Raw genomic sequence first — 15,769 nt, forward strand, 5'->3', positions numbered from 1 at the left:
TCACTTACCATTAACATCACATCACAACAAGCCAAGTTACCTCCAAGAGCGGTGCGTGTTGCTATCTGAGCCTTCGGGCAGAAGATCCTCCTCCGGAACTAAGTGGCCATTCTCCAGGGGTTGAGCAGCCCCAGGTGACGGTGTGACCTTGGTCCTCTGAAAGCTTCGGAGGCAGAGAGTCCTTGGTGTTCTCAATGCTCAACATAAACTACACGCCTCAGAGGTCAGGAATAAAACTTTATTGTTTTCAGATTTCTTATCTGCGTTCAACTAATCAGTTATCTGTCAAAAGATGTTTGACATAAAGAGGCCAATTGCTCTTAGCTTTTTGAAACAGTAACCAATTAGAAAGTGGCCGCAGTAGGAGTTTCACTGGAATCAATCCAGGCACCACACAGATTTGTGGTAGGAAAGCAAGAGTTTGGTTTGCAAACCAAACAGCAGAACGGCTCTCCAAGCGATTTGATATAAAAGCTGAAAAGGAGACAGACGCTCGGATTAACGTACGCAGAAAGAGGTACCACAAAGCAGATCAACCAGCTGATGCCTGCGCCGGTTACTGCACGACCTTTCCTTGTCTAAAAGGAAACAGGCTTCACGGGGAAGAGAAATCTGCCACTCAAGACCATGTTTTCTAGAAATTGGCATCTGATGAATGAATAGTCTTCCACGTTTCTTTCAGCTCTACGCTTTCCCTTTCTCTTGTAAAATCCCTCTGGCATCCAGAGGCAAATGGAGTTAGCTAGAATACAAGAAATTCCCATTTTGTTTCCATGTGGCAAAAAATAAACACAAACAAGAAGTTCCTCCTCCTCCTCTTACCTCTTTCTGAGCACAGAGTCCTCTTGAAAGCTGCTTTGTACTTTCAGAACTCACAAATCAGATCAACTTGGAACAAAGAAGCAAACATTCATATTAAAATAATGGGAATTGTTAATTCCCCCCATTCATCTGACACGCACTTTGCGTGGAAAGTTCCCACAACAACAATTCGATCATTTCAAACAGTTCTTCTGTTTCCACCCGTTAACTCCAATGCCTAAAAATGGAGAAACAACGCAAAGTCAAGACACCCGGTGCAGAAGAGTTAAGGCAGCTACAACAAACTGCTGCTTCAGCTTCCAGCTACAGACTGAGTGAAAACCCAAACATTGCTGGTGGAAACTTCCAAATACTTTATTTAGGAACAGTTCTGCCCATGTGCTGTGGGGTTTTTTTCCCGCTTAAGTGATCACGATTATGAAGTTACCCGCATTTTGAGAGTGCCTATCGCCATAGCACCTGGGCGCTTTATAAAAAAAGCTGTCTGGCATGACAGAGACCATCTATCACCCGAGAACCTACTGGTCTCCTGTTGCTTATTCCTCACTTCAGGTGTAGCTACTGACCGAGGATGAGGAAAAAAGCAACAGACGAACTCCAGAGAATGATCATCTTGTTTTCAGGCAAGGTTTAGATCAGGGACAAAACAAACATTGAGAGACCCAACTTCCCATGAAGAGCAAGTAGCTATTTCTAAAGCCACCCATGAAGCTAGTTTCCCAGGAAAAGCCTTGTAGGAATAGGTTCTATACTGTATTTAGGTATTTAAAAAAACGTGTCTCAATAAAGAAGGATCCTATTGGCCCAGAGTACAAATTCAGGTTATACTGCACCACAACTGGGGTAACCATTAACATTTGGTAAGGTATTTGTCATCCTTATCGATAAGGAAAGCAGCTCTATTTTGTCATTTCTGAATGTTAAATTTTTAAAAAATACAGAGACTTCTCTTCACGTAACTATATATGCTTCTCAGTGAGGACTGGGAGTCGAAAGGGAAGAGCAGTTAGCCCCCTTGGCTACTGTTTCATAGCCTTCATGTTGGCAGCCTTACCTTGCTGGTTTAGTTCTGCATCTACTTTTGCCTCTGTTTCCCCACCACACCCAGATTTCTAGACCAAAATACCAAATTACAGTGTCACATAATGGGGCGGGGGGAGGAATCAAGTTAAGCCTATGCCCTGGTCCATGGTAAGTAGATGTGTACCGGCCCCGAACAGGCCACTGGTCACAAAGCAAGCTCCAACTTCTCCGAGCAGAATGGGATTTCTCTGTGCTCCAGATTATTTTCAGCTATTTATGGTGTACGTATGTTTCTGAATAGATTGTTTGTCTTTAATATACTGGGAGAGAATGTAAGTGCACAGACATATACACAGAACACAGGGAAGAAGATGGTAAAACCTCCCTCTGTCGGTTCCAGGTGCAGATATTTGTGTCCTAGAACCTCTTGGAGCTTTTCCTTCAATACAGAATAAAACCTCTGTTCCTCAGGGGGTCCTGGTTAACTTTTGAATCCAAAGATGCCCTTTATATATCCTGTGAGGCCACTCTTGGCCTTCTGCTCCACCTTGTCCTCCAGAGGTGGGAAAGCAACATGATTAAGGGCCAGGTCAAAGAACAAGGGTTTGCATGGAATGGGCTGGAAGCCCGGAGGGAAGTGCACGAGGCTGACTTGCTTGCTGACAAGAGAAGGATCCAGACAGAAAGTCTCAAACCGTTCCGAGAGTGGCTGAAAGAGACCAATGCAGAAACACAAATTAAACACATGTCAAATCAAAGCTGACAAGGGTCAAACAAGCAAAGAGGATTGAGCAGCAACTGAGACAACAGAAGCTGAAGTTCCCTTGTGTGACACATCTTGGGCCCTTGAAAGCGATTCGAACCCCTGTCAAAGCGTTGCTGCAGAATCTGTGGAAAACCTTCCCATGTGCAGGGAAAAAGCTAAATTTAAAAAAATGAAGATGCCACGCTAGAAGCTGCAAGCAGCAGCCTAGTTTCTACCCAAGGAACCCCACCCTGTCAGCCACCTTTAGGACTGGCAGAAGGAAAACAAGCCTAATAAAATCTCTTAAATACACTAGTCGTGACCAAACTCCAATCAGCAGGACATTTCTTGAGTTTTAAGAGACACTCAGCTAACAGATTAATACTCATGAAGAACACTACTGGAACTTGCCTGAGCTTTCAGCTCTTACCTTGCCATCCTTGACCTGAGATGGAGACTCAGTCTCATGAGTATCATTTGCATCTGCAAAATTGAAGAAAAAGTGGTAAGAGTAACAGGCTGCTAGATCTTGGCGTAAATTAAGACTGTTTCAGGAGTCAGCTGTCCTCTAAGCTTAGCTATGAACCTTGCTTTCTGGGATACACAAGACAGTACTTTCAGTCGAATCAACTTGCTTTCTAGACCGAGAGGATCACACATACTCATGTACAGCCAACACAGCTCTCCAGTGACGGAGAGCTGCTCCTTCACATTGTCGTGAGAAGCTCCCGAAAGCAGCACAGATTTTGAGCTCAGCACAAAGCAGCAGATGATGAGAAGACCCCAGTGGGGTCTGTTAAAGCAACAGTAAGGCAACAAAGGACAAGGCAATCCATTACTTACCTTGGGTTTCCAGCAGCAGGCACAGCAAAAACAGGAGCCCAAGAAATTACAAAGTTCATCCGTTCCTCCTAAGTTCCCCTAACCTGGTCAACACTGCCAAAGAGCAGAACATCACTGCTCTCCCCCTCCTCAGTAGTTCTCCCAGCTAGGCAAAATTGGGATGAGTGAGGCCAACTTGTTTGCAGCAAAAAAATTAAACACTAAACAGAATGGTCTGTGCAGGGTTACCAAAATAGGTGCACATCCTCATGAAGTGTTTTCGCATCTCTGGGCAGGGAGCAAGATGCCAAATGTCTAGTCATTGGTTGCCTAGCTGCACTACACACAGCTAGAAGCAGCTAGAACTGGGGTGGGGGGACGGGGGACGGACATTTTCCAGAGCCTACATAGATCAGAGTGAAGTGGAGAAACATTTGGAACTTCAGAAATTAAATAAAAGGAATGAAATAGCTGCAGAGGCATTATTCAAGAGACACTAGAGCTCTAGTATAGTTGTGCAACTCACCTAATATAGCTGCTGCTTGCAAGGAGTATTTCTCTGCATTGACTTGAGTGATCAGATCCTGAACATCAGGCAGCTCCTAGGTCATTAAAGAAAATTATTTGAGAGCCTGAAGTGTGCCAGAGTTTAAGAGTTAGGGCAAAGGTAAAACCTGACAAAGTAAGAACTAAGAAATTAAGTCCTAGTGCTGATAAGCCTTCCCAGAAGAGGAAAAGCTACAGTACAGTCCTTCAGGCACTACGGAAGTAGTATGACAGAAAGTGCAGACGTGAGAAAGTGTGGTAAATTGCTATGGAGTTGTTACAGCAAGTTACAACTGGCTAGCAAGTGGTCAGTTGAAGCATTTTCACATCACTAGGAAGTCTCTACTATAATGTGTCAAGCAGTCACACTTGTACTACTCTTCTCCCTACTTAAAGATCAGTCCAGAATTGTAATAGTCTGGCATCTAATTAACAATAAATACTGGGACAGAGCTTTTTCATAAATTTCAACTCCCTTCTACACACAGGATTGGGTTCCTACCTTCAAACTGTTCGTATAAGCTCCAGCTCCTGACTGAACTTCGCGAGCGTATTTCAGCACTCTCTCATATAAAACAAGAGCTTCACTCCATTTCTTTACCAGGACATAGGACTGTGCAATGAAGAAACACCTGCAACAGTAAAGAGTGGCTCATTGACATGTTTGTCATCCATACTTTTTGCCAACTCAAATGCCTGATAAGAGAAGATATTATCAAGAAGCACGGGCCAGTTTCCCCTTAGCATCCAGCCCTCATTTCACAAAAGAGCAGAGGAAACTGCATTGAAGCCCTGTACAGCACATAGAGCTCTGAAATAACAACTTTTGAAGATGTAATGCCTGCTAAAGAAAACCTGGCTGTTTCTCAGTCACCTGTAAGCTTTGTACACAAGCGTCTTCAATCCAATCTCTTTTTGGAAGTTCTTGTCCTCTTCTAGGCCAGGAAGCTGTGTCAGTTCCACGAGGTTCTGTGCAAAAAAGAATCAGAATAACAAATGCAGGAGTTGTTTTCCTTTGGAATCTGCTGGAGTAAGAGAAAGCTACCCTCTTTAACAAGTCAACAGTACACTCCCATGGAAATAGTTTCCAGTTTTTCTAATTATCAGAACGCTAACCTTGCGAAGGACACTCATTGAAACTTGTGCAAGTCTGCCCTCAGGACAGATTTCCTGACACAAACAGGAATTAGGACAAAGACTCCTTAGATTTCACATGAAGTAATTCTTTCATAAGACATTTCCCTTTCCCATTCACAACTGCTTCAGCGACAGGCTCCCACAGTTAATTGAAAATTTATGTGAGAAATTAAGAAACTGCTTATGAAGAAAAAGGACATTTTAAGTATTTTTAGCTGCTGTTTTTTCTGGCCAGCAGAAACTAAGGCAGCTATCAGGGTCCTGCATAAAATAGTCAGAAAAACTATTTTAAAACTGCATTAGAGTGTAAAACCAAGGGCATCCATTCTAGCAGCATTTTCTGTTCACAACTAAAAGGATTTCTTTGTGCTTCATGTAGATGTTGAACATCTTCAACAAGGTTACTGTAGGCACTGAGCTGCTCTTCAGGCTTCACGGGCAGTTCACTTGCACTGCTATATCTTCTACAATAACTTTTTGTACCAAAGTTCTCCAGTTAGTCTGAAGAATTAGATTTGTTTTCCCAGCATTACCTGCAAAATGATATCGTAAAGACGGATTAGGTCCTGAGGCCGTGGCGTGCGCTTGCCATCCTCTTCTGACCGCTGCTGCTGCAGCAGTGCCTTCTGCAGAGACTTTGCCATGCTTTCGTTGCGCTTGATGGCTGTTGACAGCTTGATGTAAGTCAAATAACTAAAACCATAAAAGATAAAATGCCATTAGCAGACTGTCAGAACTACTGAGACATTAATCTTTGCTCTGAAAAAACCTCCTCCCCCCAGTCTAAGCTGATACTGGTAGGGGAAGAAACATCTGAAAGGTCAACATGAGAGTCTTAAGTAAAATGTTTTCAAAGCTGCATGAATCAGATCTTTAACCGTACAGTCATCTTTTGAGATCTGAGAGGCCCAGAACAAAAACCCCATAAAACAAAACCAAACAAAAATAAAATCTTGACATAAGAGCATGACTTCTTCACGCTAGTACAGGCAGCAATGTTTGCCTATTACCTGTGTAAGTACTGGATGTTGGACACCTTCCCAGAATCATTTTCCAGAGAGTGTTCCCGCTGCTTCTGCAGAAATTGGGGACAAAACACTGCATGATTTACTTAAAACTGGCAGCTGAGGGAAGAAAAGATCAGAAACAACTCAAGGTTGTTGCGGAAGTTATAAGAGACTTCCGGGCAAAAGAATGAGGGCTTCTACATTGCTATTCACCCTCTCCAGTTCTGAAGAGAATAAGATCAAAGGTGGTAGACTGTTTTGCAGCTTTCTATTAAAGAAATCCCAGCCATTTTTACTGATAAGCAAGTTTAACAATAACAAATCAGTCCCAAAGAAACACTGTGTTGCTGAAAGTAGAAACACTAATGTTTGCTGCTTACCTGGTCCGGTTTCAGATCTTCCCGAACAGCCTGAATGGCATCTCTACACTCACTGAGTAAAGATTCAAACAGACGTTCCTTTGTCTCCTCATTTTCTGCCTAAGAGCAAAGGAAAGTTAAGACAGGTATCTATTAGAAATTTTTGTATTTTGCATCCCATGATGCAAGAATTAACTGAGGAGATTAAACAAAGTTTCTCCCAAATTACAGCTTTAAGATCCATGGGTAGCTAGAACTCAAACCTGTACCTGTCTGCAATATGTTCTAGGGGGCAAACTGCCAGAAATTGCAGGGAATCTGGTCAGTGCTGAGAATTTAGCGGCACTGAAGGCCTAGCACACACAGCTCTGATCGCCTCATCCCTGCAACAGCTGCCTTCCCAGCAACTCCCTTCCCTTCCAGGATGGCACCCACATTGCTCCGAGAACAGCTGAGGTTGGACTGCGCTGTGGGAAAGGCCCAGCAACCGAAGAGCTGAGCATTACTGAACCAGCAAACTACCAATGCAGACTGCTCTTGTTATGCTGATTTAAATTTCCTCATGTGGTAAGAACATGCAGATGATTATCTTTGCTACACTCCCACTCCAGTAATGCTCACCGTGGCAATAATTTGCTTGTTTGAAGCATTTTTTAAACTAACCCTGTATTTTAGTAGCAGGAGTGACTGAGTGCTTTTCTGCTGTCACCACAAGGTTTCTCAAAAAAACCCATGAAGCAGCTTTTGGCCTTCTGCCCCAAAACCAAAATTCGAAAATACCTTTTTAAAAACAAGTTGAAGCCTGATCTCTGCCTAATGGACTGGCATATCATGCACCCAGTTGAACAATGCACCCAAACCCAAACTCAACTTCCATTCAGGTGACTGAGAAGGTAACCAGATGGGGATCGCAAGACTTACTGATTCAGTAAAAGAAAACTGCCCAGAAACAAACCTCAACCATAGCAATCAAAAGAGGGGTTACAGTGTGTCAGCACTGTGTTATACCACTTCCATGTCATGTAATAGCATGAGATGAACATCACTGCAACACATTTGCAATTGTCCAAATGAATAAAAAACTGTCTAAAAAGATGCTTGCTTATCTTCAGTAGAGCTCTACAGTCTCTGCCTCTCCTCTTTTCAGGTTTGCAAACCCATTAAGGAATGTTATTTTTACTCCCTCACAAAGCCTCAGGTATCTTGACCCGAGATGAATGCGGTTTTTTGGGTTTGTTTTTTTTTTCTTTTTGAGATTTGCTGCAAGCATTTTTAAGACTAACTACCGAGAATAACCAGAGACGAGTCTGACAGCATTCTCAACCTCACCCAGAGGAGCACAGCAATTTCACTGTATGCACAAAAATGAAAACAGACATAGCTAGATCATCAGTCAAGCACAAACAAGGAAAGGGCTGGGCCGTGCAATGAAACAAAGGCTTTCCTTTCTAAGCAAAAACTCCTAAGGTTAAAATGATTCTATGTATAAATATGCATATGTTCTGATTTGGGAGATACCAGATCATAAGACTGAGATATAAGTGCTATGGCTGGTGATTCAAATGCCCTGATAGAACAGCACAGGTTCAGTCTTAAAGAGATCCAGGGAACTGATCCCACTGAACCAACCCACTTCTGAAAGTCTAGGAGTGCTCATTTCTAATTTTTATTTGTTCTAAATCATTGTGTATCATCTCTGAAAGTTATTACCACCCATTTTTGCTACAGTCCTAGTTACCAGAGATGACCACAGAATCCTTGAGACAATACCAGATAGGAGCACACTTCCGTCGCTTTGCCCTTTAGCCTTCTCGCTCCTACCTGGCTGGAGCCAATGGGCCCTTGAAGTCATGCATTCAAGTCTACAAAAGGGCTGACATAAGCAATTTTAAACTTGGATTTGTATTTCAGTTTGGCTTATTTTTTCTGTTTCTCCCGTTACCAACAAGACACTGAAGGCAATGAGATAATTGTGCTGAGAATCTCCATTTTTACAGAAAACACACGTGTGTTTGCTTCTAATCAAACCCTGAAGAGCACTGCTGTTACGTCAGGGTTTCAACTTAGTGAAGACTAGCAGAAAGGTGCCAAAGATCCCAGGAACCACCACAATACATTTAGCTGAAGCTGGACTGCCCATCACAGCTGACACAGCAACTGCAGAAACTGCTTTCAAAAGGCCAAGTTTTAGCCCCCTGGGAATGTAAATACTACTGCTGCTCGCACCATTACTCGTTGCGATCCAGTACCACAAAACTCCTCCGTTTAGTCAGAGCTTCCAAGAACACAAAGCAAGATGAAAAGAAATTCAGATCACTGTTCTGCCACAGCTTTATGGAACAAAGAGGGCAACTAAACTGAAAAGGTCCAACTGCTAGCCTGGCAGGACAGAAATTACATGAGGGAACATTGAACTCTAAGCTGCACTTCCACCTGCTGGCCATACTAACGTACTACCTACAAAAAAAATAAATTCAGCCACATACAATTCATAACATTATGACAAGACTAGTTAACACTAGTGTTTCCTACCCATCCTGTTTACCCTACTCACACTATCTTCTTAACACCATCTCCTGCTTGCCTTATACCTTCGTAGGGTTTTCATTTTATCATTTAGATTTCTATTTATTGTCATTATTCTCCTGGTGATAAATGTTTTTTGATGCTGCAAAAAGCCAATCTTTAGTGGCAACAGTTGTTACTAAAGATCCTTTCACTGCCTTTTCAAACAGCAAGGGTGCTGCATGCAGCCACTGGGAAGCAGAATACACCATCTGGGTACCATTTCCAAGGAAAAAGCTCCATGTGGAAAACTTGGCTGCAATACTAAAGACATTCATAGTGTGAGGCACTGCAAGTCTTTAAAAACTGTTACATTTGAAATTAATTTACATCCTGACATTTAGTAATCCTTTTCCTGCTTTTGAGGATTTGCATAAGTCAAGAGGAGAATGCTATAAATCTCATAGCACCTGCTTCACCTGGCAAATTGCTTTTTGTTGCTGACAGAAGGTGATCAATACGTCTATTTTTTCTTTTGGTTGCTCTGAAGTTGGAGCATTTGAGCAAGATACTTAAAGAAATGACAGCAGTAATTCAAAACCAGTTACTCTTAAAATTGTAACCTTCACTTCCAAGTGACTTACAAATAATAATGGTTATCACCCTGCCACTGAAAGGTAGCACTTCTGGGCAGCAGAGTGTTCAAAAGAGCAGTACTACTCAGAACAGATCTCCCAGACTACCACTCTGTAGATTGCAGGAGCTGTCCCCAGCTGACACTTCAGCTTTGGGCTATAGTCAATATTCCCACTTTTACTTTTAGCCTTCCGACCCCAAGTTTGAGAAGAAGATTATTCAAAAGCTTTTAGTATCATGTATTATCTTGCACATTGAAGGAAAGAGGACAGTTAAAACACCGACACCGGAGATGGCTTCTGGGTTACCTGAACGATTGCGGCTTCGTTGTCGGCCAGCCCCAGCAAGAAGATCCTCACTTTGTCTATCTTCACCGGAACAGTTCTTCCTCTCCATTCCACCTCGCTCATCGTGGCTGCCTGCTTTGCTCGAGTTTGGGTAATCAGCGCCTGTGGAGAATGGACTGAACTTATGAGCTTGAACTTTAAGGTATCCAAAATTGAACCTTTCAAATTCACATTAGACTTGACTATTTTGAAATCAAAGGGCTTTTTAGGAAAGCGTGGTTTCCCACAGAGCCCAGGCTTGCTTGCTCTCTTCTGATATGTTTTGGCTCTTGAATGGTGTGCTGCAGCAACATTTACGCTCAACAGAGTGATAACGAATGGTTCAACTCGAAGCATGCAAGTAAGTTACCTCCAGTTTTTCTGCAAGAAGACCTTCAGTGCCACCAGACCTCAGTCTCATCTGCATCAACTCATTCATAGCAGACTGGTCACCTGAGAGAATTGACAAATCAAGATCGTATTTCCATCTGAGTTCACAAATTATTTTAATATAGAAAAGCTCATCAATAGATTTTATACTGGCAATTTAGGGACAAAGGGGATAAATTTGCAATTTCATTCTGACTTCATAAGCAAACTACTGCCAGCTGGTATTTTGTCTTTTTACACAAAACCACATGCACTGTTGCAAAATGAGTGTATTTCTCCACTGCTAAACTGACCCAGAATGCGTGCAGAATTTGCCCAAAATATTATGGACTCACTGCAATGTCACTCAGACCAGTATTTAACTATCAAGTCAGTATTCCTTTCCTGTGAACAAGCCTTGCTCTTTGTTGGAGATTAGGTAACCCCCTTTTCCTTACCAATATTATAGGCACAGTAGCGAATGTTGGGTGAGATCTCTTCCACACGCTGGTTATACAGTACAGCTTGTTCTTCTGTGAAAGCATTGGCCAGTTTTTCATATATGGTCCTAGAGGAAAGAATAAATATTAACACTGCAGTATGTGTCGTTTGGTGAGATGCTATCTTAAGGGAAGAGTTTGTGTCTCTACTCTGGAGGATGCTACTTCTTCAGCGGTACCTCCCAGTTAAGTGCACAATTAACTAAACAACTCACAGAGTTGCTGTACATACAGTATATAAACTTACTAGGCTGATCCAATACTATTTACTGAGTGAAGCTGGGGAACTCACTTGCATTTGTTGAAAGCCTCCATGGCTGCCTTCCACTCCTGGTGTTCAAAACGAAGCATTCCTGTGAGGTAAGCCATGTATGCCTGCAGACAGCGCAAGGGCAAGTTAATTTCCTCAAGACCAACAGCCTGGTTTGTACAACCTTTAGTATGGAGGCTGCTGCGACACCTACAGTAAGTGATTAAGCCTTGCCCTTTTCACTTGCTCTTCCCACAGAAGACAACTGATTTGGATTACGGGTTACTAGCTACCTACTTCTTTTCTTTTAACTGACATTGCTACATTTCTAAGGAGATGAAAGCAAAGATTTCTTGCTTGTTATGCAATCAACACGGCCCACTGATGTCACAAAACTTTTCTTTTTCCCCCAACTACAAATAATGGCAGTTAAGCCATTTGTAGCCATAAATAAGCTACAAAATGCCAGTTTTAATTAACTGGGTACCACTGCAGCCCCTTGTTCACAGAGGCTGGTGTCACAACATAGTCGCTTTCTGTGTTCCAGGAACCGAAGCCACAAGTCTTGTGTTCTAGGTGGCTACTTTAGGGCATTTAACAAATAGGTAACTCAACAGATAAGCATAGTTTCTTAGGCTGTGTTGCATCATCTTAGCCTCCCTCAATTCTTTTTACTTTTATTAAACATACTGCTCTTCAAAGCAAGGACAATCATTTGATACGCTTAATCAACTTCTAAACACCAGGGCCTCATCTTGGCTGGTGTCACTGGTTATTTCTGCAATTCCAGCAGCTGCATTAACAGTAAGTCCAAGCTATTCAAAGGGAGACATTATCCAGTTCAAGAATCAGTCAATTTTGATTATCTACTGCTAGATGAGAATAATCTCTTCACCCAAAATCCAAAGGTTTCTCGTTCAGCTTTTTGCTGTAAAACAAGATCAAAGTTATCAGTGGTTACCTGAGCTTCCAGCTTTGTTTTGGCATCCACTCTGTTACTTTCACACAGTCGCTCCAGCTCCTCAGCGTGTTTCACAGCTTTGCGCAGGCGAGACAGCAAGTGAAATCGTTTCCGAGGCTCTGTGTTTGCTTCCTGTTTCAGCTGCATGGCATAACTCCAGGCTCTCTCTGCATCCATCAGAATCAACAGCAAATACCTGTGGGGCGGACGAAGATTAATGAAAAAAGGATGACGTTCAAACGAAGTATTACCACATCACCACTAGTTCTTTGCCATGTGATCTGCAAAGTTGGGTAACAAACGTTCAGCTTGGTTAATAAGAGGTAGATGCTTTTATTTCCTAACATTCTCAGTGCACAAAGTCATATCACCTCTGTTTTCTACTGTATTTCTCGCTAGAGAAGTGTAATCACCCAACTGAGGAAGAGAATTTGGTATCACTCTGTAGCACCACAGACACTGTAAAGACAAAAGGATTTATCATTTTAGGTCGCTCTTCAAACTGGTTGAATATGGGTAAACATGTCTGTTTTCCCACCAGCTAATGCTATAACGCATCTGGCTTCTTAACAATACAGGTGAAGACAGCATCATGTTTTCTTTTCCCCACAAGAAGAGACGAGACAGCAGACATTTCAAGTGTTTCTAAAAGCTGGGAAATGAGCCCAAGATCCTGGCTATTCTCCGCATATTCTATCAGACAAGCATTCTACCAAATTTTGAAAATCTAAGTAAAACTTGCAATCCAATATTTCTGTTCAAAGGGAAGGGATTATGTCTCCAACCACAACGGCTACACCATTTACATTATCAGCATTCACATGGCTACCTTGCAACAGATCTGAATAAGCATTTCCTCTTTAATATCAAAGTAATTTACTGATTATGAAAAGAACCCATTTTAGCAACTACGAGGGAAGAGAAGGAACTGGCTGTTGCTGCTCCCTCTTCTCCCACTTGTTCACATGATGAAGCAGGATCTGAGCAGTGCCTCTTCCCCCCCGAACTTTCATCTTTTATTAATATCAACAACGCACATCTCTGAAAAGAAACATTTTTGATTATATTGTACAGAACAGTTTTCCACCACACCCACATGAAAATAAATTACTGAAATGAAAGAAATTATTCACTAATATACTGAATGCTCAATGCCATCCAGCGACTGTACCTGTTGTCTGAGAGAATCTCTTCAGTTACTTTCTTCCCAGTGAACTTATGCCTGTTTCCCATCTTGAAGTTGAGAGTTTTTCGGAGCCGCCTTAGCCTACGGGAGCAATAACCCCTGAAGAAAAACGACCACAGTCAGTTTGGCCAAAGAACAACTTTGTTTCTGTTTACTGCCCTCTCCAACCAGAAAAAAAGGACTAAAGGCTGTGACAGGCAACGCTTTAACAACCAAGAACCCCATATATGACATACGGTAAGAGGTAGTTCAGAAACTACCTGGAAACCAGCGGTTAATGGAATACAAGGAAGGTAAAATGACACGTAATAATTCCCGATCTTGTGTTTATTGAAAACTCAGTTCTGGAATAGTATAGTGATTATCTGAGAGCTTGTTTGTTAACGCCTCACTAAGGGCAACAGAGAAACAAGAGCCAGTCTGTATCCTCCTAAATGGAACAGTCACAGCACATTACATCTAATGGAAAAAAAAAGCGTACACTGCTTCACGTGAAGCAACCTGTCAAGGGGCACTTACTTGCCAGATAGTTTTTGCTGCCTGCTACAGTGGGTTTACATTTTAAATAAAATAAGCCAAGTCACACTAGTAACTCCAAGACATCCACAGTGTTTACTAACCTGTATCTCTGGAAGTCTCCATGTCGCAAACCGTGCTGCTGCTGAGACTCCTTCACAATCTGAAGGACTGGGATTTGCGTTAAGGCAGATTGACAGTACAGGCTGTTAGCAGTTCTTCATTCTACCCCAAAATAACGGAAGGGAACTCTGTAGTTTCCATTAAGCAAATGCCCTTTGAACAGAGGGGCACCCAAAAGCTTCCTAAAAGCCCACAGGTGAGGGAACTGACGGTCCTGAAAGACCTCACAACTCCACCGCTTACTTCAGAGCTTTATGACTATTATCAAGGCCAGGACTAAGACATACCACAAGCGCCTCCTCTTACAGACCACCACAAGAGTCCTGTTGTTATTAGAGCTCGTTTCAGGATAATAAGCTATGCTGACAGACACATCTAGGCTAATATAACTGGCTGCCCTAGCTACGCTACACCGCCCCCCCAATCACACTCGTGACACAGGTTTTTTTCGGCAAAACTGAAGTACAGAGAGAAGCTGACCTGCCCTCAAACATCCCACCTCTCAGCAAAAGGACAGAAGTACACTAAGCAGAACCACTGCTGCCTTTCTGACACAGCCTTCCACAAACAAACTGCTTTCTGAATACTGAGACCCTCATAAAAAGAGCTTTTGGGAAGTATTCAGGGGGCTTATTTTCTACTCGATTTTTCAGCACGTTTCTAGCTTTACTGTGTATTACTGTAACAAGTACACCATGACGGAAGGCACTGGCCCTGACTTGCGATAGCATCACTCCATGATTTCCATCCAGTCTCTGCATTCTTTAGCATATTTGCTGATTTCTGTGCATCCTGTATTTACTTTATTCACTTAGTTACGCTACCAAAATCATGCTGTATTCTAGTAAATCTACTGATGTTATTAATTCAGTTTACAAGGCAAAGTTTTTATTTTGTAAAAGAAAACCTCTATCATAAACATAAAATCTGTTGTATGTATTTAATTCCCAAAATTTTCCTTCTAAGCTTAACCAAGAAGCCTTAAAAAAACCCCACAGAAACAAAGCCAGACTATACAATGACCCTATCAAAAGAAACACTATTACTACAGCTAGAGAAAAAGAAACCACCAGACTTTTCAAGTTTAAAATGGCAGATGTCTATCAAAGTGTTTTCTTATAATGACACCTAAAAGAAAGCGTCTTTAGTTTAAGTATTAAAAACCTGCATCAATAGTTATTACACTGAATTAGTTTGCATGTGTGGAACAAACAAGTCAAACTGCAATGCCTCAACACAGCTCAGGGCACACACTCCCCATCCTCGCTGCCTGCCTAAGATTTTTTTCAGACTGTCTTTCAGCCTGTGCAGTTACTCACTGAATTCATACGCCCCATTTTATTTACCTTTTCACTGACTTACATATTCCTAACATTACCAAGGCAATTACTATTTCCACATCTTACTCTACAGTTACTGACTTTACAACACCTGCCATATGCTAAATGGAAAACTGCAACCTTATTTCAGTTGGGTTTTCCTCTTACCCAGAAGATAAAACTCAGCTCTGTCACAGCTGTGCAGCCGGACTAGTTTCACATGAAAGTTTCACATACAAAAACGCCACGAGCTTTACACGCCACATCAGATTTTAAATGTGCTAAATCTAGAGGAGCTGTTCTGCCATCTCAGTGTACCTGTTAGATTTATTTTATCTACTATTGCCCGCTTCAAACATTAATATTACCACCAGATCACTGACAGCCTGCTCTTATCTACAGCACGCAGCCTAGCACGGGGTTCTGCTTTGAAGGCTGACGACAGCTGTCACGCGCTTTGGAAGGAGAAGCTGCAAAGGTAAAGAATAAATCCACGATTCAGAGATGCAAAGCTGACTCCCCGACATCATCCACATCAAACCCTCGCCGCCAGGGACGGCGTGGGTGCCTCCGGCTTAGCCCAGGCCGCCGCATCGACGCTCTCTCACGCCGGCATC

General features: G+C 42.3%; 1 protein-coding gene across 1 annotated transcript; it reads right to left on the minus strand.

The window, feature by feature from the left end:
• Window positions 1-225: 225 nt before the first annotated feature.
• SRP68 (signal recognition particle 68kDa) lies at window positions 226-13,875 on the minus strand. Its single transcript, XM_009324573.1, has 15 exons — window positions 13,815-13,875; window positions 13,180-13,293; window positions 12,009-12,204; window positions 11,090-11,172; window positions 10,756-10,865; window positions 10,299-10,381; window positions 9,911-10,051; window positions 6,483-6,581; window positions 6,106-6,170; window positions 5,629-5,788; window positions 4,833-4,927; window positions 4,461-4,590; window positions 3,939-4,014; window positions 3,021-3,073; window positions 226-2,554 (listed from the first exon to the last, which is right to left on the minus strand). Exons 2-15 carry the CDS (start codon window positions 13,239-13,241, stop codon window positions 2,327-2,329), a joined length of 1,581 nt encoding a protein of 526 aa, XP_009322848.1. The 5' UTR covers window positions 13,242-13,293; window positions 13,815-13,875; the 3' UTR covers window positions 226-2,326.
• Window positions 13,876-15,769: the final 1,894 nt, after the last annotated feature.

The sequence above is a fragment of the Pygoscelis adeliae genome, unplaced genomic scaffold, assembly GCF_000699105.1.
Source record: "Pygoscelis adeliae isolate BGI_AS28 unplaced genomic scaffold, ASM69910v1 Scaffold445, whole genome shotgun sequence".
NCBI lineage: Eukaryota > Metazoa > Chordata > Aves > Sphenisciformes > Spheniscidae > Pygoscelis > Pygoscelis adeliae.